General features: G+C 47.8%; 1 protein-coding gene across 2 annotated transcripts in view; it reads right to left on the bottom strand.

Annotated features, from left to right (window-relative positions):
- SETX (senataxin) overlaps nucleotides 1–26,113 on the bottom strand; it is a 674,415-nt gene that overhangs the window by 196,354 nt on the left and 451,948 nt on the right. For both annotated transcript variants that reach the window (XM_085613922.1, XM_085613923.1), the window contains exon 13: nucleotides 20,117–20,284. In XM_085613922.1, coding sequence (XP_085470048.1) covers nucleotides 20,117–20,284 — 168 coding nt within the window. The remainder of the gene's footprint in view (nucleotides 1–20,116; nucleotides 20,285–26,113) is intronic.

Raw genomic sequence — 26,113 nt, 5'->3', positions numbered from 1 at the left:
GGACAATAGTGTGCACGGGCATCGACTCCATCCTCAGATTGTTTTTCGCCTTGATGGGAAAAGATGGAGTTTGTAGAAACAGAAAAGATGTCCATGTGAATGTATCTAAGTAAGATAACACTGGAACAGATACAGGTTCCGGGGAGGTGGGTGGGCGTGTGAATCTCTGCAGCTCTACATGCCAAGAACAGATGCATACTGGTAAGTAGCATTTTCTGTTCGAGGCATATGAGCTGCAGAATTCACACTCTGTGCATAGACTGCACAGCAGTGTCTCCCCTAGTGGTGGTCACCTGTATCAGTTGCAGTGGTTTGAAAAAGTGTCTTAAGAACAGCCTGGCCTACAGAAGCTTGTTGCTTTGCCAGCACATCTACACAATAGTGTTTGGCGAAGGTGTGTGTTGTAGACCATGTCGCTGCCATACAAATGTCTTCTAGGGGAATGTTCCCTAAGAATGCCATGGAAGCCCCTAGTTTGCGAGTTGAATGCGCTCAGGGAGAACTGTTAATGTGCATTTTGCTTTCTGGTAGAATATTTGAATGCATTTGACTACCCAACTGGCAATTCCAGCTTTGGAGATGGGGTTGCCTTTATGAGGTGGAGAGAAAGCTACAAACAGTTGTTTTGTCTTTCTAAAGGCTTTAGTCCTGACTAAGTAATAAAGTAAAGCTGTTTTGACGTCGAGCAGGTGAAGAGCTCTTTCGGCTACCGAATCCGGGTTTTGGAAAAACACTGGTAACTACTGATTGATTAAGATGGAAAGCAGAGATTACTTCGGGAAGGAATTTTGGATTTGTCCTAAGAACCACTTTGTTACGATGCATTTGTAAGAATGGTTCTTGTATGGTTAAAGCCTGGATCTCACTTACTCTCCTGAGAGAGGTGATTGCAACAAGGAAAGCTACTTTCCATGTAAGGAATTGCAATTCGCATTTGTGTAAAGGCTCAAATGGGGGAACCATGGGTCTAGGAAGAACAATGTTTAGGTTCCACACTGGAGAGGGTGGAAGTCTGGGTGGAATTATCCTTTTAAGGCATTCCATAAAATCTTTGATAGCGGGTACTCTAAACAATGACAAATGTCTGTTTTGTAGGTAGGTGGCAAGGGCAGGCAGATGTACGCTTATAGAGGAGTATGCCAGATTGCATCTTTGTAGATGTAACAAATAGCAAATGTTTTGAATTGAAGCATCTAATGGGTCAATTTTGTTGTTATAGCCGTAAATGACAAATCTTTTCCATTTAGCTCCATAGCACGCTCTAGTAGTAGGTCGTCTGGCTTCTTTAATAATGTTCATACAGTCGGGTGGGAGGTTGAGGTAACCGAACTCTAGGATTTCAGGAGCCAGATCGCTAGATTCAGTTGTGCTGGATCTGGGTGCCTTATCTCTCCATGGTTCTGCGTGAGCAGCTTTGGGGAGAGACGTAGTTTTTTATGTGTAACTACTGAGAGTTTGAGTAGTGTTGTGAACCATGGTTGCCGTGCCCATGTGGTAGCTACTAGGATCATCTTGACAGACTGTTGTTTGAGCTTGCGGACTACTAGCAGAATGAGCGGGAGTGGCGGAAAAGCGTACGCAAATCTGCCTGACCAGTTCATCCATATCGCATTGCCCTTGGACAACAGGTGTGGGAACCTGGCGGCGAAGGTTGGGCGTTTGCATGTGTGGCGAACAGACCTATGTCTGGTTGGCCCCACATTTGGAAAAAGGGTTGAAGAACTTGCAGATGATGTTCCCATTCATGTATGTGTTGAGTCTGACGACTTATCAGATCTGGAATCTGACTGTTCACTCCTGGCAGATGTTCCGCCAGAAGATGTATGTTTTGTGGAATGGCCCATCTCCATATGCTTTGTGCTAGTTGAGACAATTGTAAAGAGTGTGTTCCTCCTTGTTTTTGTATGTAATACATTGCTGTCATATTGTCAGTGTAGACTAGGACAGTTTTGTTGAGGAGATGTTTGGAATGACTTTAACGCTAGAAATATTACTAGTAATTTTAGTTGATTGATGTGGAGCGCTTTTTGTTGAGTGGTCCACCTGCCCTGAATTGTGTGGTTTAGGAGATGGGCTCCCCAGCCAGTGAGTGATGCGTCTGCTGTTAGCACTATCTGTGGAACTGGCTCTAGGAACGGCCTCCCTCTGAAAAGATTTTGTTTGTTCCACCACTGCAGAGAGCGATGTGTGCGGCTGTCTACTAACACCAGATCTGTAAGTTGACCTTGAGCCTGATCCCACTGACGTGGTAAGCATTCTTGTAAAGGACGCATCTGAAGTCTTGCGTGAGGTACAATGAAAATGCAAGAGGCCATCATCCCTATGAGCTGCATAAACACTCGTGCTGGAAGACAGTATTGGGGTTGAAACTTGGTGATGAGGGTTTGCATACTGTATATCCTGGCTGGGCTTTGGAAGAGTCTATTGTGGCTCCTAGATATTGATGTAGGTAGGAGGGCTGAAGGTGTGACTTGGTATAGTTTACTGTAAACCCCAAGTTGTGTAGCAGCTGAATGGCAGTGGTGAACACACTGGTTGTATGACTTGGCTTTTATCAGCCAGTCATCCAGGTATGGAAATACATGGATTTGCTGCATTCGCAAGTGCGCTGCTACTACCGCAAGGCACTTTGTGAATTCCCTAGGTGCTGTGGTCACCGAGAATGGGAGAACTTTGAACTGATAGTGTTGACTGTCCACTGTGAACCTTAGGTATTTCCTGCGAGCAGGGTGTATGGGAATATGTAAGTAGGCGTCCTAGAGATCAAGTGTGGCAAGGAAGTTGCCTTGTTGAAGCAGTGGGAGGACCTGTTGAAGAGTGATCATGTGAAAATGATCTGATTGTATGTAGAGATTGAGAGGTCGGAGGTCCAGTATTGGCTGTAGAGTACCGTCCTTCTGGGGGATTAGGAAACACAGGGAGTATACTCCTGTTCATTGATGCTGTATGGGGACTGGTTCTATGGCATGCTTTTGAAGCAGTGAGAGAACTTCCTGTTTGAGGAGTGTCAGATGTTCTGTGGACATCGGACGCTGCTTGGGTGGTATGTTGGGGGGGAGTTGCAGTAAGTTCCAGGCAGTAACCATACTGGATAATTTATCTTAACCACTTGTCTGTAGAGATGGAATTCCAGACAGGTTGGAACTGTGACAGTCTCCCTCCGACCGGAGTGGGATGGTCTGGAGGGAAGTCACGGTTTATTAGAGGGAGAGGCGCGAGTGTTGTTTTTACCTCGGCCTCTTCCTTTGTTGTGATTTCCCCTGGACCCACCTCTAAAATATCCCTTTTGTTGGGGGATGTTTGTGTGGTGTTTTTATAGGAGGAAGGAGCAGGGTCTGTACTGATGTTTTTAGATGCTCCTCTATAGAAGTAACCTCGTGTGGATGGAGACTGTAATGCTCCCATGGATTTAGCAGTCTGTGTCCTTTTTCATTTTTTCTAAAGCTGTATCTACAGCTGGACCAAAAAGTTGTTCCTGGTTGAACGGCTGATTGAGGATAGTTGTTTGTACCTCGTTTGAAACCAGAAATGCGTAGCCAGGCATGTCTTCTTAGTAACACACTAGTGTTGATGGATCTAGAGGCGGTGTCTGCTGCATCGAGGGCACACTTAATTGATGCATTTGTTATTAATTTACCCTCCTGAATCAAGTCATTGGCTTTGGCCTTATATTGATCAGGCAAATGCTGCATTAGGGATTCAAGCTCGCCATAATGAGCCCTATCGTAACTGGCAAGTAACGCCTGCGCATTGGCTATCCTCCAGTGATTAGCTACCTGGGCAGCAACTCGCTTGCCCGAAGCGTCTAATAATTTAGACTCTTTGTCTGGAGGTGGGACATCACCAGAGGTCTGAAAGTTGGCACGCTTTCTGGCGTTTGTCACTTCTAGAGAATCTAAGGGAAGTTGACCTTTGATGTAGGTGGAATCATTTGGGGCGGATTTATATTTTTTTATCAATTCTAGAATTCAGAATTCCAGCCCTTACAGGGTCTTTGAAGATGTCTGGGGCATGTTTAAAGACTCCCTTTAACATGGGCAAAGTTTGTACTGTTTTTTGTGACTGTGCAAAAGTGTCTATTGAGAAGTCTTCCTCTGTGGGGTCCGAATGCATTTGAACACCATGGTACTGGGCAGCCCGATCAATGAGCTGACTAAAGCCAATATTGTCTGGGGGAGATAGCTTTGTTGGGTATGCATCGGGATCAGGAAGATCTGGAAGATCTACTGGGTCATCATAGTCATCCCCTGGGACCTGTGGTACGTCTGTGTCATCATCAGGGTCAGTGAAAGGGTCATTTTCCCCTCCACCACGCCCTAAATCATCATCCTGTGGTGGTGGTGAGTATGGAGGATGTATGGGAGACTTTGGAGGACAGAAAGGCTTAGTAGGAAGAACAGGAGAAGAGGGTCTTAACGGTGAAGTGGCACGGTCCCTTTTCTTTACAGGCACAGCAGGCATGTGTGGGGTGTCCAACTTCCCCTTCTTGTGTGGAACACTGACAACATGGCCTGTCTTGGTGTTCACTTGGAGAGTTTTTCTGTTTCGGATTGATGGGAACCGGTCAAAAAAGTTCTTCCTCTTCGGTAATTGCTTTGGGTGCAGATTTTTTCAGTTTCGAGCGGGGTTCAGATTTCAGCTCTGGAGCCTTTGAATGGGTTTTTAGATCCTTCGGCTTTGGTGTAGAGTCAGAAATCTTTTTCGGTTCTGAATGTTTTGGTTTCGGATCTGAGGCCTTTTCCTTCGGTGCCGAGGTGTTCGTTCCGATGGCTTTTTTTTCGGGAGTAGGATGAGCTCCCGGCTTCGGTGCCGACGGTGTCTATGGGGAACTGATATGTGGCTTGCTCGGTCCTGAGCCGCCAGAAGGATTTCCTTTGTCTTCGGAGTCAAGCCCGAGGGTGGGGCTTCTGAAGCTTTGTTTCGGTCACGACTGGGGCCTGCAGACGAAGTCTTGACCGGTGCCTTCATTTCTCGGGGAGGGTAGGGGCACTTGTACTCACTCGTTGACCTGGAGTGATGTGGTCGTCCGAGTCGTCTGCCTCAGAAACGATGTCCAGATCCTCCGAGTCCTCTGCCTCCGGACCATCGGGGCCTTCATCGAAGATGTCTTCGGGCACTGGTGTAGTCTGTTGCGCCATAACATGTTGTCGGGCCCGACGATTATGGATAGTTTTCTTGGAGCGGAAGGAGGAGCAGGCTTGGCAATTTTTCTCCTCGTGCTCGGGCGAGAGACAGAGGTTGCAGACCTTGTGTTGATCGCTGTGTGGGAATTTAGCTCCACACTGGGGGAATTTTTTGAAAGGAGTCCTTTCCATTAGCCATAGGCCCGAATGGCGTAGACGACCAGAGTAGAGTATTGAGTAGCACTTCGAGAGTACGCGATCGAAAACAATACCGTGGAGTTTGAGATGGTTTGCACGTCAAAAAGGTTTGGATAACATGGTACCGAACCGGAGCGCTGAAGTTACATCCGAACCCGATGGAGGAAAGAAAGAATCTGAGGATGGAGTAGATGCCCATGCACACTATCGTCTAAGGGCGGAGACACCTATCTCGTGACTACAAAAGACTTCTTCCAAGACAACAAGGTGCAAGTATCCGAGCCCAACACCAGATGGCGATCTATGCACAGAGTGTGAATTCTGCAGCTCATATGCCTCGAACATTGTGTTTGAATGATTCAAATGAGAACCACTGTTTATGAATACTTTCTAGGACGACTTGGTCACAGTCGTTGCTGATCATCTTCAGAACTCTGTGCAGGAAGGGCTGAAGCGGATTGGCATGCAACAGTCCTGTGCCCTACCTGTGTCGTAATGCACCTCAAAGGTAGGACTTTAACAGTAACTCCAATGCACAGACGTTTGGACACTGCTTGTTCTCGACAAAGTCCAGCCTCGTTTCTCCCCATTATTGTAAGACACCCTGTACACCTTGGGGTATATCCTCCATTCTTGATTCACCAGGTACTCGCTGGGATCATTTTCTCTTGCGTTCAATGATCCCGTCAGGTTGTTCACAATCTGGGAGATGTTCTGACATTCCAACCACCACCACAGAGACAGAGCCTCCTCACACAGGATCCAGCATCCCACTCCACCCGGCTTGTGCAGTACCAAATGGCTGTCATGTTGTCCTTAAAAACCTGTACCAGCCTCTCCTTCATAGGAGCTATGAAGGCCATCAACCACATCTAAATAGCCCGTAATGTCAAAAGATTTATATCTGCCAGAGACCACAGTCCTCCAAATCTCCCAGAAGACCTCTTCAACCTAGCAGTGATGCATCCATTACCACCTTCAGCCTGGGTGGGGAAGAGAGAGAGGTTTACTGCTGGTCAGGTTGTGGTTGAGAAGCCACAACTGCAGATCTCCTCGGACAGGTTTCTTTGGTACTGGGCCCACTGACTTCAGCCTGGATATGCCACCTGGTGAAGTTGCAAAGTAAAGGAGGGGTTAATGTCGCAAAGAGCTCCAGACCTTGATTAGTGTATCAAATTTAAGTAAACTCAATTATCCTCAGAAATCGCAAGCCCCTTACCCATTGGGGCATAAGTCAAGTAGAGTTGGAGGATAAATAGAGTGACAAATATTTTGATGACTTAAGTATTGCTTTATCCTATTCACGCTATTGATTTTATCAACCTACTTACACCACAAGTCAACAAAATATTTGTCACTCGATTTATCCTCCAACTCTACTTCACCTGGTGACGTTGACAAGGAGGATGTATGAGGTCAACTGGCCAATAAGCCTCAGAAATGCTCTCACTAAGATTCTGGCCCAAGGTTGGAACAGTGGGATCACAGACTAATGGACTTGTTGCAACGGAGAAAAGGCCATTAACTTCACGGTTATTGGAACAGCGCCTATAAAAGGAGGAAGCCTTTGCAAATGAGTCTGAAGTGACTTAGGCTCATTAACCGGGAAGACCAGCTATGTCAGCAAGTCCACTCATGTCTGGAAGAAGTCTACGATTAAATGTGGCGAGTTTAACAGCTACTCTTAGGGCTAGTGGAAAACTGGTATCACCAACCTACGAAGTAGTGTGGGACCACAGACATCACTATCGTGAACAATCAAGGGACACTGGGAAGGAAAAAGGGGGAGCACATCACACTGCAAATGCTCCTGGCCAAAACTGAAACAGCAAAAGCCTGTAAGACTGCAGGACAGGCATAGGAAAGTATGAGTCTTGCAGGTCCAAATCTACCATCCAGCCACCTGGATTTAGGGCAAACCGAACCTGGGCCAGGGTGAGCATTTTGAATTTGACCATCCACGATGTGGGAGGAAACTGTGGTGACCCTGCTGGATAATGCAGCGGGCCCATTTATTAGATGTTATGGGTTGTGACCCTGAGAAAAGATGTAGGTTCCAATCTCCCACAGGGTGGTTGAGTACCGCTTAGAGCAAACTAAAGCAGCTTGGAGGCTGATGCCAGGCGTGATCGATGCTACAGGTAACCTGCACGTTGCTTGCATGATCAGCATTCCCAGCCACAAGGGTGCTGGAGTGATTGCAGAGCCGATGGGTGGAAAACAGTTAGGATTCAACTTGCTGGTGGAAGCTTGGACTATTAAACTCAGTGTAGTACAGTGCTGCAAATTAAAATCAGGGATGTCGGTTTGCAGCACCTGGCTATCTGCCTGTTCACCAGCGGGCTCAGGTTGCAGAACGTCTGTAAAGGCGTTTGTCTTAACTTCAACATAAGATAGTTGCTGGGCCAGGACCTCAGAAGCGCTCTCTTCCATTGGCAGGACAAGGGGGAAATCCACCTCTATCAGGGCCTCCAGTGAGTTCATGTATAAACTGTCACCATTATAATGGGTGGGGTAAATCATCTGCATCATCTCCACTGTGAACTCGAGAGGTGGCAAACTGGTCAGAATCAGAACTAAAAAGCTGCTAGAGCCCCTGAGGAAAACTTCTTGGTAGAGAGTATTCTAGGAATCAGACTGTACAGGAACTGGGTGTGCCCCAGTGGAGTCGAAGTGACACCTGTGTCCGAGTCGAGAAGGAATTTTGCTCGTGGTCGTACACCAGAGTCATCAGCGGATTCCCTTCACCCATCAGGACCGCCATAAATGAAAGCGGCACAGGCACAAGTCTTGGAGCCAGAATGGAAACGGGGGCAGGTTCCAGGGGCTTAGAAGGTGCAGAGGACAGATCCACCAGTTGTAACCTGCCTGGAGGATCCTGTTCCTGGCTTCAGAATGCACACCAGAGGGAGCCAGAAAATTCCAGAAATTGGTTGTATGGCCACCTTAAAGGTCTCAACCTTCTCTTGTGTCATTAATGGTTCAGGGAACTAGGGGCACATTGGGATCAACTGTGGAATCAACTCCACATTCGCAGACCGGGAGCATGCTCATGTGGCACCTTGACGCCCTCACAACTTCTCCTCCGAGAAACAGAAGGCTACAAGATTGCACACCAAGACTGCATCGCCAAGCACAGAGGCGGAAACGGCATCTTGTATACGGATTCCATCCACTGGACCACCACCGCAGACGATGTCACTTTGATCAAGGAACATCTCAACTTGCAGATCCGAACCGACAGCAAAACCATCATCAGAGGCACCCTTGCCTACAGACCCCCGGGACCCTGCCTGGTCTTCTGCAATGCCACTCCAGATTTCATTGCCCCGCTCGCTATCGATTCCGATAACTACATCTTCCTCTGCAACTTCAATTTCCACCTTGACGACCAACACCACCAACATAGCCAACCACATGGAAAGCATGAGCAACATTAATATCATACAACTGGTCATAAACCCCACCAACATCGCAGGACACACACACTTGACCCGATCTTCATGGCTAGCAACAGAATAAAGTACAGCCATGTCACTGAGTTCACCTGGACCGACCACACCATTATCCACTTCACCATCTCTGGACTCCCCGGCACGACCCCCAAGCCACTCAGCAGACCACAGCTGGAACAAGATCTCAGAAAGCCAATAGACTGACGCCCTAAACCTCTCCCATCGTCACACTGCAACCAACCTTGAACAGGCAGTCAAGAACTTCTCCGCCTGGATCACAGACTGAGCAGACAGTCGCCCCCTGCAAAACCACAAAACCTAAAAGATCCTCCAATCAAGCAAGTTGGTACAGGATTGAACTAAGAACCATGAAGCACAGCTGCAAACAATTCAAAAGGAGATGACACACTAGAATGCAGCCCACGGACTGAATAACCGTCACATCAGCTCTCATTCAATATCACCTACTCCTAAAAAAGACGAAGAGAAGTGCACTGGCTGACCACATTGAAGCAAACTCCAACCATAGCAAAGAGCTCTTCAACATAGTTAGAGAAATCTCTAGCCCCTAAGCCAACGGAAACGTCATCGCCCCCTTCACAAGAACTCTGCGACTCCCAAGCGGATTTCTTCCACAACAATATCTCCCCCAACAAGAAACTTCAAACCTCAAGTCACCAACTTTCTTAGCCATCTTGACCACACAAATGAACAACATGACCATCTGGAACCAGTTCACCACGCAAGACACCACAGCAGTCATGACCTCCATTCTCTCGGGAACAACCTGAGACACATGCATCCACCACATCTTCAACCTCGGGAGCATAACAATCAGCAGTGAACTCACATCCATCCTCAACGCATCGATCATCACAGCCACGTTCCCCGATGAATGAAAGCACACAGAGGTCAAGCCCCTACTCAAGAAACCATCTGCTGATCTCAAAAACTACAGCCCCATCTCTTTGTTCCCCTTTCCATTCAAAGTCCTGGAAAAGGCCATTAACAGTTAACTTACAGAACACCTGGAGAACCACAATCTTCTGGACAGCTCCTAATCTGGATTCCGCACCAACCACAGCACCGAAACAGCCTTGATTGAAGCCACAGACATTAGGTCCATTCTCAACAGGAGCAGTCAGCAAATGGGGCACAGCCGAGGAAGACGCCATCAGACAAGAGGAGATACGGGGAGTTTATCCGGCGCCACATCTCCACGGAATGGGCCGAACTCCTTCAATGCTTCTGACAAAAGGCAACAGACACCCCATCACATGTGGGCTCACTAACACCCACAGGGGAACCAAACCAAATCCCTCCCACAGAGGCCCCTACGGAATCCTCAACATCACAGAACCCCCTCACGCACAAAAGACAAACAAGCCCTCCAGAAGGCCCTCACAGGACAGAACCACCCTAAATAGAAACTGACCCCATGAGCCCCATACCAAAGCCACCAGAGAACAGCCATCTGCACCCCCCTTCCCAACCACTTCTACCCACTTTTAAGCCAAAGTTAGTAGCCAATTGAATCTCCTGGTGGTTCCCCAAACCAGACGTAAGACAGGAAGGACAATTCTACATGAGGCGAGAAAACGCTCATCACTAAACCAATTGCCACTACTTGACTAGCAACCTACATCTACACTTGTATACAAGCACAGCTATTGGAATAAAAAAATATAAATTCTGCTGAAAGATACCATGTGATGAAAATGTATCAAATAAAATGAAAAAAACAATAAAATGGTTTAAAAAAAATAAAAAAATCAGATCCTTTCTCGACCAAGGGAAAATAGCGGCCCTGATCCTCGACCTCTCAGCAGAGTTTGACACAGTAGGTCTCCACACCTTGATCAGAAGGCTTCACAACATCGCAATCCAAGGAAACACCCTCAAGTAGATTGCCTCCTTCCTCACAGGCAGGACACAGAAAATCCACCTCTTGCCCTTCACCTCAGAACCTATTAACAACATCTGCGGAGTCCCTCAAGGTTCTTCCCTCAGCCTGACCCTGTTCAACATCATATCCTATGCGAAAGATACCCATCTCAGAAGACACCTCCGCAAAGCTGACAAACTTCCGCAGATGCAAGACTAGCATCGCCGGATGGATGCAAAACAACTGCCTACAACTCAACACAGACAAGACGGATGTGCTGAGCTTAGGAAACTGCTCCCCATGAAATGATGCCTGGTGGCCTCACAAACTAGGACCAGCACCAACACTGGCCATGCCCATAACCGTGGCATTATTCTGGACAGCAAGCTCACCATGAAAAAGCAAATCAACACCGTTTCCTCTGCCTGCTTTCACACCCTCTGCATGCTCTGCAAGATTTTTATATGGGTCCCCATCAACACCAGACACTACGTCACATTGGCCCTGGTCACTAGCCAACTGGACTACAGCAAAGCACTCTATGCAGGAATTGCCTTGCAGCTCCGCAAGAGACTGCAGGCGATACAGAATGCAGCAGCCAAGCGCGTCCTAGACCTCTCCAAGCGGTCGGACATCACTCCCCACCTATGGAAGCAGGGCTGGACTGTCCGTAGCGAACACTGAGAATTTTCCCAGTGGGCCGCCAGGGTGGGGGCCGGGTTTTGGCCCCCGGGGCAGTTTTTGTTACAGGGCCATTTCTGCGGCATAGCTGCAATGTCGGCCACTGTAACAAAATCGGCTGAAACAGGCCCTGGCAAACAGCTTGGCCACAACCCTAGCCCCCAGGGAAGAGATGTCAGTTCAAGATGCTGACCCACGACTTCAAAGGCCTCCCCAACTAGGGACCACTGTACATCAACCATTGGTTTAACTTCCACCATCCTGCCACAAACCTGCACTCTGCCTACCTCTGCCCTCGCCCACACCCCCCACATCTGCTGCAGTAACAGCGGAGGGCTCTCCTTCTCCTACCTTGCGGCAAAGTCCTGGAATGACCTTTACCTACAGACCTCACCCTATCTAATGGAATTCAGGAAAAGACTTAAGACCTGGATGCTCAACTGGGCTTCGGCAGCAGTACTCTCAGTGTCTGGATATGCTTACAGGTGATTAGCCGCACTTTACAAATGCAGATTGATTGATTCAGAGTGGTGGAGTGGGTTCCCACTTTGCCTTCTTTTGTTTCTTTTTCAACTTAAGAGTTCGACTGCACAGAAAACCTGCTGCTGGATATGCCTCAAGAGCCTGAACGGGTCCATGGCCTCGACTAGGAGTGCGACTTAAGAGAGGTTCATGACTTCTTTGGATGTTAGGCAAGGTATAGCTTTGTTTCACGGATTGGTTTGAACATTTTAGTTTTGGGGGCGGGGGGACATCATTCCCTTGCATACTGGAGTTAACTCGCGGAAAGAAAAACAGACTTTGGCATGCGGGTGACACTTATAGGTGGTTCACCTCTATTACTTCCAGAGCAGAACAAACTTAATGCGGACAAGGAACACGTCCTAACAAAAGTGGGGGAACTAACCAAGTTAGGTAGTATGCAAGTGAAAGCATGACGCGTGTCATCACAGCGCATGATGTCACGACGCGTGACATCACAGGAAGTGACATTAGAAGTGACATCAGCTATTTAGACCTCACACATGTTTATCAGGTATATCATGAGTACATTTAAGCGCATTATGAGATTTAGCAAATTATATTTTGCGTAGGGGTTGTGCCAAAAAAGTGGCACAATCCTTAAGTAAAATCTGATCCTCAACTAATACACTTTTTTTTAAACCCTGCCAAAAAGATTTTGGCAACTATGAGAAGCATGGCAGTAGATCAGTTCTGCTTAATTGGTTATAAAGTCTGCATTTTAAAACATTTGATTGGGTTACAGCATCTGCTCTACAGGTGCCCAGTAAATCTCAGGGAATAGTTGTAATGGTGAGATGACTCTGGAGGTTGAAGCATTTGTGAGAGAGATCTGTGTTTTATAAAGTCATAGATTTGAATCAACGTAGTATAGAAGGTTGATGTGTATCCTGATAAGCACTTCATGTAACATGCAGATGACATTTATTTTATGTAGATCGGTAAGCGGGTTACTGCTTTTAACACAGAGATCCTTTTGTTACCTGCAGTTCATAAATTAGAATCCTTCTAATATACCACAGGGAGATATGGACATGCAACTCCTACACCTTGTAACCCTGCCTCATGTCACTTATCTTGTACATTGATTTACACACTTACAAGATTTATCGTCAATGTATAGTGTGTATGTTCTGTAAGGAACTCGGACACCTGCATTGGGATGCATAGCGCTATAAAAGAAAAAAAACAGTGCTATTGAAATTGTTATTTGTGTAAATACTGGGACAGACCAACATATCTGACATTCTTACAGTGCATGCACTAATGTGCAGGGACTGAACAAAGTCAAAAGCATGCCTCTCTTAAGTACCTGTGAAAAGATAAGCTGTGCTTGTGTTTCCCCTTCATTGCATTTACTTTTAACTGTGAGGTTCCAGGTCTCCTCCAGTCAGCATATTTAAACAAGAGGCCTGATGGCCCCTTAACTTCAGCCTTTATCTTCGGCCCAGCTGGAGGTGGAAAAAAAAGCCCCCTCACCACCTGCACATTGCTCATGGGAAGAGAAAGCAGACAATGTGCAGGTGCTGCTGAATGTGTCCCGGTGTCGAATATGCTACTTACCAGTATGCATCTGTTCTTGGCATGTAGGGCTGCTGACATTCATATCTGTGCATAGATCGCCGCCTAGTGTTGGGTCCGGATGATTGCATACTGTTGTCCTGGAAGAGTCTTCGAAGTATCACAAGATAGGTGGCTCCTCCCCTGGACTACAGTGCGCATGGGCATCCCCTCCATCCTTAGATTGGTTTTCGCCATTGTGGCATAAATGGAGTGTAATATAGTGAATGATGACCATGCTAACTAGTAATTACTGAATGCTACAGCTGCTACAGGCGCCGGGGAGGAGGGTGGGCGATATGAATGTCAGCAGCCCTACATGCCAAGAACAGATGCATACTGGTAAGTAGCATATTCGGTTCGAGGCATGTGGGCTGCTGAATTCATATCTGTGCATAGATTATATAGCAGTCCCTCCAATTAGTGGCGGCTGTCCGTGCCAGCTGCAGCAGTCTGAAAAAGAGTTTTGAGAACAGCCTGTCCTACAGCGGCCTGCTGTCTTGAGTGTACATCTACACAGTAGTATTTTGTAAATGTATGTATAGTGGACCATGTGGCTGCTCTACATATCTCCTCTAGAGGAATATTCCCTAGGAAAGCCATGGAGGCCCCTAACTTTCGTGTGGAGTGGGCTCTTGGAGGAATCGTTCGTGTGCGCTTAGCTTTTTCATAGCAAATCTGTATACACTTAACGATCCACCTAGCTATTCCTGCTTTGGAAATGGGGTTGCCTTTGTGCTGTGGAGAAAAGGCAACAAACAGTTGTTTTGTCTTCCTGAATGTCTGTGTTCTGTCAATATAGTACATTAGAGCTCTCTTGACATCAAGTGTGTGGAGCATTTGCTCTGCTACATTCTTAGGATTAGGATAAAACACCGGTAGTTCTATGGATTGGTTCATATGGAACTGCGATATCACCTTGGGCATGAATGTAGGGTTGGTGCGTAGTACGACCCTGTTTGCATGAACCTGTATAAATGGCTCTTGAATGGTTAGTGCCTGGAGTTCACTAACTCTTCTTAGTGAAGTAATGGCTACTAGGAAAGCTACTTTCCAGGTTAGAAATTGAATCTCACAGGAGTGTAGAGGTTCAAAAGGTGGTCCCATGAGTCTGGTGAGGACCACATTTAGGTTCCAGACTGGTGAAGGTGGGTGTGTAGGAGGAATCACTCGTTTGAGTCCCTCCAAGAAGGCTTTGATGGCAGGCACTCTGAACAGTGAGAGGTGCTGCCTGTTCTGAAGGTAAGCTGCTAGTGCGGTTAAATGTATACGGATGGAATTGTATGCTAGATTGCATCTGTATAAGTGTAATAGATAACAGATAATGTTCTGAGTTGATGCATCCAGCGGATTGATGTCATTATTTTTACAATAAATGACAAATCTTTTCCACTTAGCCGCATAGCATGCTCTGGTCGTGGGTCTCCTTGATGATATTCATACATTCTGGAGGCAAGTTTAGGTAGCCAAATTCTAAGATCTCAGGAGCCAGATCGCCAGGTTTAGCTGGTGCGGATCTGGGTGCTGAATCTCGCCATGGCTCTGCGTTAAAAGCCTGGGTGTTAGCCTCAGTCTTTGATGCGGTACCACGGAGAGTTTTAGAAACGTGGTGTACCATGGCTGGCGTGCCCACGTTGGAGCAACCAGGATGAGCGTCATCGAGTGTTGCCTCAGTTTGCGTGCCACTAGCGGTATTAATGTTGCCGGGGGAAAAGCGTACGCAAATCTGCCTGACCAGTTCATCCATATCGCATTGCCCTGCGACTGTGGATGTGGGAACCTGGTGGCAAAGCTTTGGCATTTTGCGTTTTCCCTTGTGGCAAATAGGTCTATCTCTGGATGACCCCACTGCTGGAAGTACGGTTGGAGTACTGATGGATGTATCTCCCATTCGTGCATCTGGTGGCTGTGTCTGCTGAGCAGATCCGCCATTTCGTTCTCCTTGCCCGGGAGGTGTTCCGCCATGAGGAAGATGTTTCTCTGAATGGCCCACTTCCACATGCTCTGAGCCAGATGAGACAACTGTGGAGAGTGTGTTCCTCCCTGCTTCTGTATGTAGTACATGGCAGTCATGTTGTCCGTCCGGATCAACACGACTTTGTTGCACAAGTGTACTTTGAATGCCTTCATTGCTAGGAAGATTGCCATCAGTTCCAGTAGGTTGATGTGCATCCCCCTCTGCTGTGTTGTCCATAGTCCCTGCACTGTGTAATTGAGTACATGAGCTCCCCATCCCTGGAGAGACGCGTCCACCGTCAGTATTATTTGTGGTACAGGCTCGTGGAACGGTCGGCCCTTGGCAAGGTTTTGCGGATTCCACCAATGCAGAGAGTTGTATGCCCGACCGCTGACCAACACTAGGTCTTTCAACTGTCCTTGAGCCTGATTCCACGGACGTGCTAAGCACTCCTGAAGCGGGCGCATATGTAATCTTGCGTGCGGTACTATGAAGATGCAGGAAGCCATCATGCCTATCAACTGCATAAACACTCGTGCCGGTAGTGAATGTTGAGGTCTGAACTTTTTTATTAGCAACTGCATGCTGTTGATCCTCATGGAATTTGGCTGTGTCTTGGTTGCCAGAGTGTCTATGGTCGCGCCTAGGTACTGCCGTACGTGGGCGGGTTGAAGGTGGGACTTTGGATAATTCAGTGAGAATCCCAGGCTGTGAAGAAAGTGAATGGTGTGGGATATGTGGCTGGCACACTGCTGGGCTGACTTTACCTGGATAAGCCAGTCGTCCAGATAAGGATATGTGCTGTCTCCTTAAGTGTGCCGCCACTGTTGCCAGGCACTTGGTGAACACCCTTGGTGCCGTTGTTACTCCGAAAGGGAGGACTTTGAACTGGTAATGTTGATCTTGAATAGTGAACCGGAGATACTTTCTGTGTGATGGGTGCATGGGTTTATGGAAATACGCATCTTTGAGATCTAGGGTTGCGAGAAAGTCTCCCTGACTGAGCAACGGCAGCACCTGCTGCAGGGTGAGCATGTGAAAATGCTCTGATAGAATGTAACGGTTCAGAGGTCTTAGATCCAGTATGGGTCTGAGAGACCCGTCCTTTTTGGGGATCTGAAAATACAGTGAGTACACCCCTGATCCTTGGTCTTGTACAGGCACGAGTTCTATGGCTCCTTTGTGGAGCATACTGAGCACTTCCTGGTGCAATAAGTGCAAGTGCTCTGCGGACATAGGACGGTGTCATGGTGGTATGTTTGGTGGAGTGGATGTTAGCTCCAGACAATAACCGTACTGGACAATTTCTCTCACCCACCCGTCTGTAGTGATGGATTTCCAGACCGGCAGGAACCGTTGGAGTCTCCCCCCGACAGGTGTTATGTGGTCGGGGGGCAGTGACAAGGCGTCACTGTTTGTTGGTGGCGGAGGACCTGGAGCTGTTGTTTCCTCGGCCTCTGCCCTTGACTTTGTTTCCACGGTATCCACCTCTGTTATTCTTATTATACGTGGTCTGTGTACCTTGTTTAGTGTAATGCGACTGTTGGGAGTTCTGGCCTCAAGATGGTCCTCTGTTGGTAGAGCGACGAAGGGACACACTCCTAAACTGCTGCGATTGCAGAGCCCCCATAGACTTTGCAGTCTCTGTATCTTTTTTGATTTTTTCTAGGGTGGTGTCAACTTCGGGGCCAAAGAGGGAGTGAGGGATGACAGGTTGATTGAGTATAGTTGTCTGTATCTCTGGTTTGAATCCTGAGATTCTCAACCAAGCATGCCTTCTTATCATGACGCTGGTGTTAATAGCCCTAGCTGCAGTGTCAGCTTCATCAAGAGCGCACTTAATGGAAGCGTTGCTTATGAGCTTCCCTTCTGTAATTAGTGACTCTGCTCCTTCCTTATACTGATCTGGGAGGTGCTGTAGCAGTGTCTCCAGGGTATCTTAATGCGCCCTGTCATACCTAGCCAGAAGTGCCTGAGTGTAATTCTCCATATGTTAGCTGCCTATGCAGCAACTCTCTTTCCTGATGTTTCCAAGACCTTAGACTCCTTGTCAGGCGGAGGAGCATCACCCGTTGTCTGTGAGTTGGCCCTCTTCCGAGCATTGGAAACCACCAACGAGTCCAAAGGCAGCTGGCCTCTTATGTAGGTAGGGTCCACCGGAGCTGGCCTATATTTTTTCTCAATCCTAGGGTTTAGTACTCTCGCCCTCGTGGTCTCCTTAAAAATTTCAGTAGCCTGTTTTAGGACACCCTTCAGCATGGGCAGAGTCTTAACAGATCTTTCTGAGGTAGAGAAGGTATCCATCAGAAAGTCCTCCTCAATAGGATCAGTGTGGAGCTGTACATCATGGTTCTCAGCTGCTCTCTCAATTAATGCATTGAAGGCAGCAGTATCCTCAGTTGGAGATGTCTTCACCGCATATGCTTGTGTGTCTGGAGCAGTATGTGGGTCCCCTGTACCAGTATTGTCCACCCAAGGTTGGTTTTGGTCTTCAGGGTCAGTGGTCAATGGATAAGTGCCCTCATCATCACCAGCATCCCCTGCATCCACATCAGACTGTGTGGGTGAGAATGACTGAGGCTCCTGGCTATAATATTGAATATGTTCCACAAGAACTGGTGATGTGGTTCTCCTTTTCTTTAATGGAATTTTGTATGGCTCCATAGATTTCTCTGGCACTATCTTTCTTTTATGTATTGAAAGTTGACCAGTCGCTGCATAGATAAACTGCCTCGGCTCCTCATCTTCTTGAGGTACTTCAACAGCTGTTTGTCCCATTGATACCCCTTGTGGCGCTTCAACAGTTTTCTTCGTGTCGATACCTTTCTTCTGTTTGGGACCCTTCTTTGCGTCGAACATCTTCGGTCGTACCGCCGGTGGTAATCCGAACTTGATGTGCGTCGACGCGGTCTGAACCGTGCTGCTCGTTTTCGGCTGCGGGGCTGTTTTCGTGCTGAGCAGCGAAGCCCTGTCTTGGATGCGTAATAACGACTCCAACACCGTCTTCTTTAAGAAGGGAGATGGTGTTGTCGACTCGACATGGTCCTTTGAGACCTTCTTTGTAGTGGCATGGAGCCCCGTACCAGACGTCGGTTTCTCGACACGACGACTGGGAGGGGTCGGCTCTTGAGGGTCGCCCTCTTTTTCTGTATCGACGATCCTCAGCGCCGATTTTATTGGGTCGACCACCTTGACCTTGGTCTTAGGTGCCGTCTTTTGGGTCTTCGGCTCCGACGGCTTCGAGGCCTTGTTGCCGATTAGAGACATTTTCTCTTTCGGTTTCGATTTCGGTGCCTTCAGTTTCGATTTATCTTGATCGAATGATGGCGCTTTCGATACCGATGGCTCTTCAGGACAGTTCGAAGCCGGGCCTTTAGGCGGGGCTGTAGAACGAGAGGAAAGATCTTGGGTAAGGCCGTGTGGCGATCCCTCGACCTGAGCCTTATCGAGTGCCTCTTCGGGCCCTGTACCGACATTTGGGCCTAGCTCATCTTCCGAGCCATCTTCCTCGGCCCCAAGGGCCTCTTCGTCGTCTCCTACCTTGTCGACGACATCATCTTCCTCTTCATCTACTAGACGCTCGTCTTCGGCATCATAGTCGGATTCACGCTCCGAAGCCGGATCCGATATTCCCTCCTGAACTTCAAGGTCCACGACCTCTTCATCTTCGGTCCCGAAGATGTTGTCCGGGTTTGGCGCCGCTTTCTGAGCCTCGAACCGACCTGCTCGACGAATGCGAAGAGTTTTCTTCGATCGGAACCTGGAACACGCCATACAGGTGGCTTCGTCGTGTGTTGGAGAGAGGCACTTGTTGCACACTGGGTGCACGTCGAAGCGAGCATACTTAGCGTTGCAAAGAGGGCAACGCTTAAAGGGGTTATTCGATTTCTTTGGACTATTTGATTCCATCGTCGATCTCGATCAGGCCTCTGGTGTCCAAGGGCAAACGGCTAACTTCGATGCTCTTCTTGAGAACTAACTCGACAAAAGTACTTGGCGCCGAACGAAAACAATACCGACGAGTTTAAAGGCCTTTTGGCCTAATAAAAATTAAGTTTTTCCTAAATACTCAAAGAGTTAAGATTAGGACATCCGAACCCAATGGCGGAAAAAAACAATCTAAGGATGGAGGGGATGCCCATGCGCACTGTAGTCCAGGGGAGGAGCCACCTATCTTGTGATACTTCGAAGACTCTTCCAGGACAACAATATGCAATCATCCGGACCCAACACTAGGCGGCGATCTATGCACAGATATGAATTCAGCAGCCCACATGCCTCGAACCTGAAAATTACACCGGGACAAGTTCAACATACTTCTGTGGGCCTCAACTTCTTGGCAGGGTGGACGATGTCCTCCCCCTGAAAATAGAGGATGTACCGGAGTGTACCCCCGACTTGTGCCCTGAATGCAGAGCCACACAGCGTCCTATAGTAGCGTGTGGGAGAACAGCTATTAAATCATCCGGATCCATTCTGGCACCGGGGGAAATATTCGAAAGGTGAGGGATCTGCACTTAGAAATATCCATCAGAAGAGTTTTTCTATAAACCCTGTGAAAATGTTTGTGTTACATAGTTCCACTAATGTAAGAATTCAAGGAAAAATGAGACATGCCAGGGAAGAGGGTGTGGAGAATCAGTCAAAGCCAGAGTCATAATGCAGAATGTTAACTGCTACAAGGTGTAGGGGTGGAGGAAGTCATGGAGTCATGACTAAGCAGCAACAATTTTACCTCGCTCAGGATGCGGATGAGAATTCCCACAATAGTCTTAGATTTTCCCGTACCAGGTGGGCCGTGAATCAAACAGATGCGTGGAAGGCCTGGGTGATGCTTCACCATAGTATAAGCTGTCTCAATTGACTTCCTTTGACTTTCGTTGTAGTCTTTCAAGAAGGAAACCTAAACAAAACAAGAGCAGTTTAGATCAATGTGATGAAAACTTTCTCTTGATAAAAGCAGCTGTATACTAAATTCAAGCAGGTTCACAGATGAAAAAAACAAGCATAGCATTGGCATAGCCAATAGGTCTCGCGTTTGGGACCTTATAAGTAATTAGTTATGCAGCACAATATCCTTGGTGCAATAACATCAACTGTTGCAAAGGCTGGTAAGAAAGGTGCCAACCCGCGGGGCAAGGTCTAGAGAGAAATAAGATAGAAAGAGAGGTGAGTTATAATGAGATAGCACAAATAGAAAGGGGAAGCACAGAATGACAGGTCAGGTAAACAAAGTAGCGAGGCAGGTAGAGCCGGTGGGATGAAAAATAGAAAGATATGAGAAGTAGAGAAAAAGAGGTGCAGATGAGGTAGAGAGATGAGGCTAATATAGAGGAAGTGCGAGGGAGAAGTAGAGAATGGTGAAATAGGGAGAGAGAGACAGAGGTAAGACAGATGTATTAAACGAGCGAGACATTGGAAGCAGAGAGAGTGAACGGAAACAGTGAAGGAGATAGAATGAGATGAAAGCAAAGGGAGTGACAGGTGGAGTGGAAGAGGGAGAACATTGTTGAGAAAGAAAAAAAATAATGGGAAAGGCGAGGGAAAGAGGACATCAAAAAAAAGAGAGACATAGAAGGCCAGTGAGTGGAACCAGTACACTGCACATTTTTGTAAATGTGTTGCCTGCAGTCCTTAGACGTATAATGTATACAACTCGCTTCATTGCCAACCTATACATTTATTGGGTGTGTGCAAAAGCATTGCTTTGGGTACTATGTGAAGTGACTTCCAACGCCTGATAAAATACCGGCTTTATTTTTTTTTAACTTCAAATGTGAAGTCATTTGCAGCATTCTTCCGTTGCAGAGTCAAACAAAGGTTGGAAGCATGAAGTCACTAAGTAGGGCCATCTTTACGAGAGTTATATGAGAGAATTCAAAACAATGCATTATCTTATTTGCCGCTGCACAATTAACAAGGAAGTTAACCGCGGGGCCAAAGTGAAAGTGATCGCGGGGGAAAAATGCTACCACCGGCCACAGCTAGCAGTGTATGTGTGCGAGTGGTGCGCGCGCAGCAGTAATCACGCCATATGGCGCCTCTGCTCAAGCACGCGCCCACACACATGCACTGCAAGCTGTGGCCGGCGGTAGCATTTTTTGAAGCCCTTACTTAAAGTCTTGCCAGACCAGCGCAAGGTCAGGCGAGACCTAAAAAAACAGCTACTCACCTGTGTTAATGAGGTTTCTGATGGATACTTCTACCTGTAGATTCCTCACATCTAGAGCAATCTCCAGGCGCCAGACTAGATCCGGTAAACTTAAAGCCTTGATTTCGCCAGTAGATGGCCCTAGACTCAGTCGGTGCCTGTAGTGGCGCCAGGCAACGCGCCCAGTCCATAAAGTGTCTGCTCCACGGCATCGATGTTCCTTTCCCTCCATTTTTTAAGCCTTCCAGGTGAGAGGGAGTGGAAAATAGTGAGACTTTGCAGTACCAGTATATATAAATAGTGTGGAATCTTATTAACTGTCCCTACAATTTATCCATCAAAACGGGAAGGCAGGGGAGGAATTGGCAGGTAGATAGAGTATCCACCAGAAACATTGTTACCACAGGTAAGTAACTTTTTCCTCCAATAGATACTTCTACCTGCAGATTCCTTACCTGTAGAATAGATTTCCCAGCAATACCCTGCCCAGGAGGAGGATTGATGGATGACTCGGACCAGGAAATCCTCAAACATGGATCTACGAAAGCGGCCATCTTTGCTAACCTCTGCATCAAGGCAAAATGCTTTGCAATGGTGTGCAAGGAAGGTCACGTTGTCGCTTTACTTATTTCTGCAATCGGAACACCCCGAGCCAGTGATGAAGTGGTGGCCTCAGCCCCTATTGGAATGGGCCTGGCTTCTTTCAGGCAGCTCCTTCTTGCCAAGGACGCACCAGCTTTTAATGCAAAGGATGATCCATTGGGATACAGACCTCTTCTGAACCGCCTTCCCCTTCTTGGCTCCACAAAAGCCCACTAAGAGCTGGTCATCTGAACGATACTCTCTGGTGCCATCCAGTTACTAATTAACCACTGTGCCTCGGAGCCAACCAATGCAATGTTTCTCCACCTTCCAAGTATGAGGTGGAATGTAGAAGGTTGGGAGGTTAATGGATTGGGCCAGGTGAAATTGAGTGATCACCGTGGGAAAGAAAGTAGCCCTGCTTTGCAACACCAACTTGTCTGGAAAGAAGGTAGTGAACCGGGGCGACAGCTCAGGGCCTGCAACTCACTGAACCTTCTAGCAGACGTGATGGCAACCAAAACACCGTATTAAGAGTCAGCATGCAAAGCGTACAACTATGTAGAGGCTCAAATGGAGTCCCCATCAAATTCAAGTCCCACTGTGGAAATACAAATAGAGTGAGTGCAAAAGGCTAGTATGGTGTTTAGGAAAACGTAAGACAATAAGAGACTTAAAAAAGGATGGTCGATTCTCTAGACCGAGGAAAGCAGACAAGGAGGCTAAATAGCCCTTCACAGTGCCCACAGCACATCCTCTTTGAGCTAGGGAAAGTATAAACTGCACCACTCTGGATAGCTTGGCGAGCAAGGGATCCACACAGTTGTCCGCAAAGGAATCATTGAAGTTGCCTCATCTTCCGGAGCACGCTGATTAAGTGAAGCAGCAAAGCGCAGGCAATATAGTCAACCAACGCCGGCAGCAGCTGAAAGGAGCACAATTGTCCCAGCTCAATCTTCATGCCATGTAGGTTAAGATCTCAGAGATTGGGATACAGAACCAGTCAACCAGACTGGAAGAGAAGGTCATGTCTGAAAGGCAGGCGGAGGAAATGTGGAGAAGCACAGGAGGTCTGCCTACCACACCCTTCTCAGCCAATCCGGCGCTATAAGAATGACTTTGGCCAGGTTTTGGCGAATATTTCTCAGAACCAGAGTAATCAAAGGTATGGGTGAGGAAAAACCCAATGGAGCTGAAAGTTTAACCTCAACTGATATACATCCCCCAAAGACTTCTCTCTTCAGATACTGGAGGTCGCAGAATTGCTAGCAATGAGTATTTTGCGAAGAACCCAATAAGTCCATCCGAGGAGTGGTCCACTGGGCAAAGATGTCCTGGACTACCTCCAGTAGTAGACACTATAGGAAACTGGGCTTTTGTTGCACTTGTCTGTCCACGAAGCCCACCCACACCCTTTTTGGCCCCTTTTTAGCTACTGGATGCTGGTTTTCAAATCTGACAGCGCACTGACACCGCTAACCAGACCTCAGTGCCAGTGCTCCTTCCCTAAATCAAGTTGTTCTCTAATTGTTTTATAATTGGCTAAGGACTTTAGCCCGCTTTAAGTCCCTGGTAATTGTTACCCCAGGTAATGAGGGCATGGGTTTTTAAATAGGGTCCCTACGAGCTGCAGCATATCTTATGCGAACCTAAAGGACCCACATACAAATTCTACACAGACTACCATTCCAGGCTGCGAGATATGGTTCAAACCATGAGTGAAAACATAACATGATTCGCTCCTGTGTGCCATGCCAATGTCACTGCATCTTATATATGTAAGTCACATATACAGCAAGTCTTTAAGCCCTAAAGCAGGGTACATTATCTTCTATGTGAGAACACATCTGCACGAGGATATAAGCCCCTGTGATGTCTAGTTCTATAACTAGATTTTGTAAGTGAGCAGGAAAGCCATCTTAAGGCATGTACAGGGCACTGGTCAAAATCGAGTTCCCCAGTTACATAATGGCTTCACTGAAACATATGCTGTTTGGTATCAAAGAACAAGTTACTTACCTTCGGTAACGATGTATCTGTAAGAAACATTAGTTAGTTAGATTCCTCACCTTAGAATATCCCCAGGCGTCAGACTGGATCCGGAAGATTTTTCGTCAGCAATACCCCTTGCGCGTCGCTAGGCGTCGTCTGCGGCTCCGCGTCCGTCGTCGGCGTCGTGCGCCGGGATGACGTCGGAGTACTTAGACGCCGCCCTCGCGCGCTGACGTCAGTTCTTGTACATAGCCTTCCGCGCCAGGAACGCAGAGCCATGCAAAGACCGACACTGGTGCCAAAAATAAAATCTAGGGGCCTGAAAAGGATAACCTTAACCCTAGATGTCAGTTCGCAGAACGGGGAGGATGGGTGTGTCGGTGAGTAATCTAACTAACTAATGTTTCTTACAGATACATCGTTACCGAAGGTAAGTAACTTGATCATCTGAAAGAAACACGTTTGTTAGATTCCTCACCTTAGAATAGATACCCAAGCAATACCATCCCCGGAGGTGGGTCTGCGAACCAAGATCACACCAGAAAGTCCTGGAGGACAGAACGGCCAAAGAAGCCATCCCTCCGGACTTGGCTGTCAAGGCAATAATGCCTGGCAAACGTGTGTAGCGAAGCCCACGTTGCCGCCTGACAGATGTCCTGCAAAGGGACACCCCGTCCCAAAGCAGTAGTAGCCGCTGTGGCCCGAGTAGAATGGGCGCGCAGCCCAACAGGAGGGTCCTTTTTAGCCAAGGAGTAACAAATTTTGATGCACAAAACGACCCACCGAGAGATGGTCCGTTTGTGCACAGCTTTCCCCTTCTTAGCACCCACGTATCCAACGAAAAGTTGGTCGTCCACCCGGAACTGCTTTGTGCGATCCAAATAAAAGGAGAGCGCACGTTTTGGGTCCAGACGGTGGAGCCTCTCTTCCTCTTTGGAAGGATGCGGAGGCGGAAAGAAGGTGGGCAAGGTGACAGACTGCCCAAGATGAAATGGAGTCACCACTTTCGGAAGAAAGGAGGGACGAGGCCGAAGGACAACCTTGTCCGGATGAACAGAGAGAAAAGGAGGTTTTGAAGATAAAGCCTGGAGCTCACTCACCCGTCTAGCCGAGGTGATGGCTACCAGAAAAGCAGTCTTAAGCGTCAGCAGACGAAGAGGACAATTATGAAGAGGCTCAAAAGGAGCACACATGAGAAATGTGAGAACAAGATTCAAGTCCCACTGAGGCATTACAAAAGGGACAGGAGGGAACGTGTGAGTAATGCCCTTTAGAAAGCGTGTAACTACAGGGGACTTGAAAAGAGAAGGCTGATCAGGAAGCCGCAAGAAGGCAGAGATGGCAGCAAGATAACCTTTCAGGGTGCCCAGGGCAGAGCCCTGCCGGGCCAAAGAAAGAAGAAAGAGGAGGACCTCAGAAAGAGGGGCGGAAAGGGGATCCACAGCCTTTGCTGTTCACCATGCCACAAATTTGTTCCACCGGCAGGCGTATACTGTCTTTGTGGAGGGACGCCTGGCTGCCAGAATGATATCACAGACTTCAGGAGGCAAGTCAAATGGCATCAACTGCCACCGCTCAATCTCCACGCATGGAGGTGGAGGCTGGACAGGTTCGGGTGTAGGACCGTCCCCTGCTGCTGCGACAGAAGATCCTCCCGAAGGGGCAGACGTATCGGAGGATCGGTCAACATACTGAGTAGCTCGGGATACCAGTACCTTCATGCCCAATCCGGAGCCACCAAGATGACTTGGGCCCGGTCGTGCCTGATCTTCAGCACTCTGGGCAGAAGTGGTATAGGCGGAAAGGCGTACAATAGACCGCAACGCCACTCGCGACGAAAAGCGTCGCCGAGCGAGTGCCGCCTTGGAAATTCCAACGCGCAGAACTGCTGACATTGCGCGTTCTCTTCGGTGGCGAATAGATCTAACCAAGGCTCTCCCCACTGCTGAAAGAGACCTTGTGCCACTTCGGAGTTCAGACGCCATTCGTGATCCATCATGCACCGGC

This window comes from Triturus cristatus, chromosome 1_2 (genome assembly GCF_964204655.1).
Source record: "Triturus cristatus chromosome 1_2, aTriCri1.1, whole genome shotgun sequence".
Lineage (NCBI taxonomy): Eukaryota > Metazoa > Chordata > Amphibia > Caudata > Salamandridae > Triturus > Triturus cristatus.
This window is presented reverse-complemented; position numbering and strand designations above follow the sequence as displayed.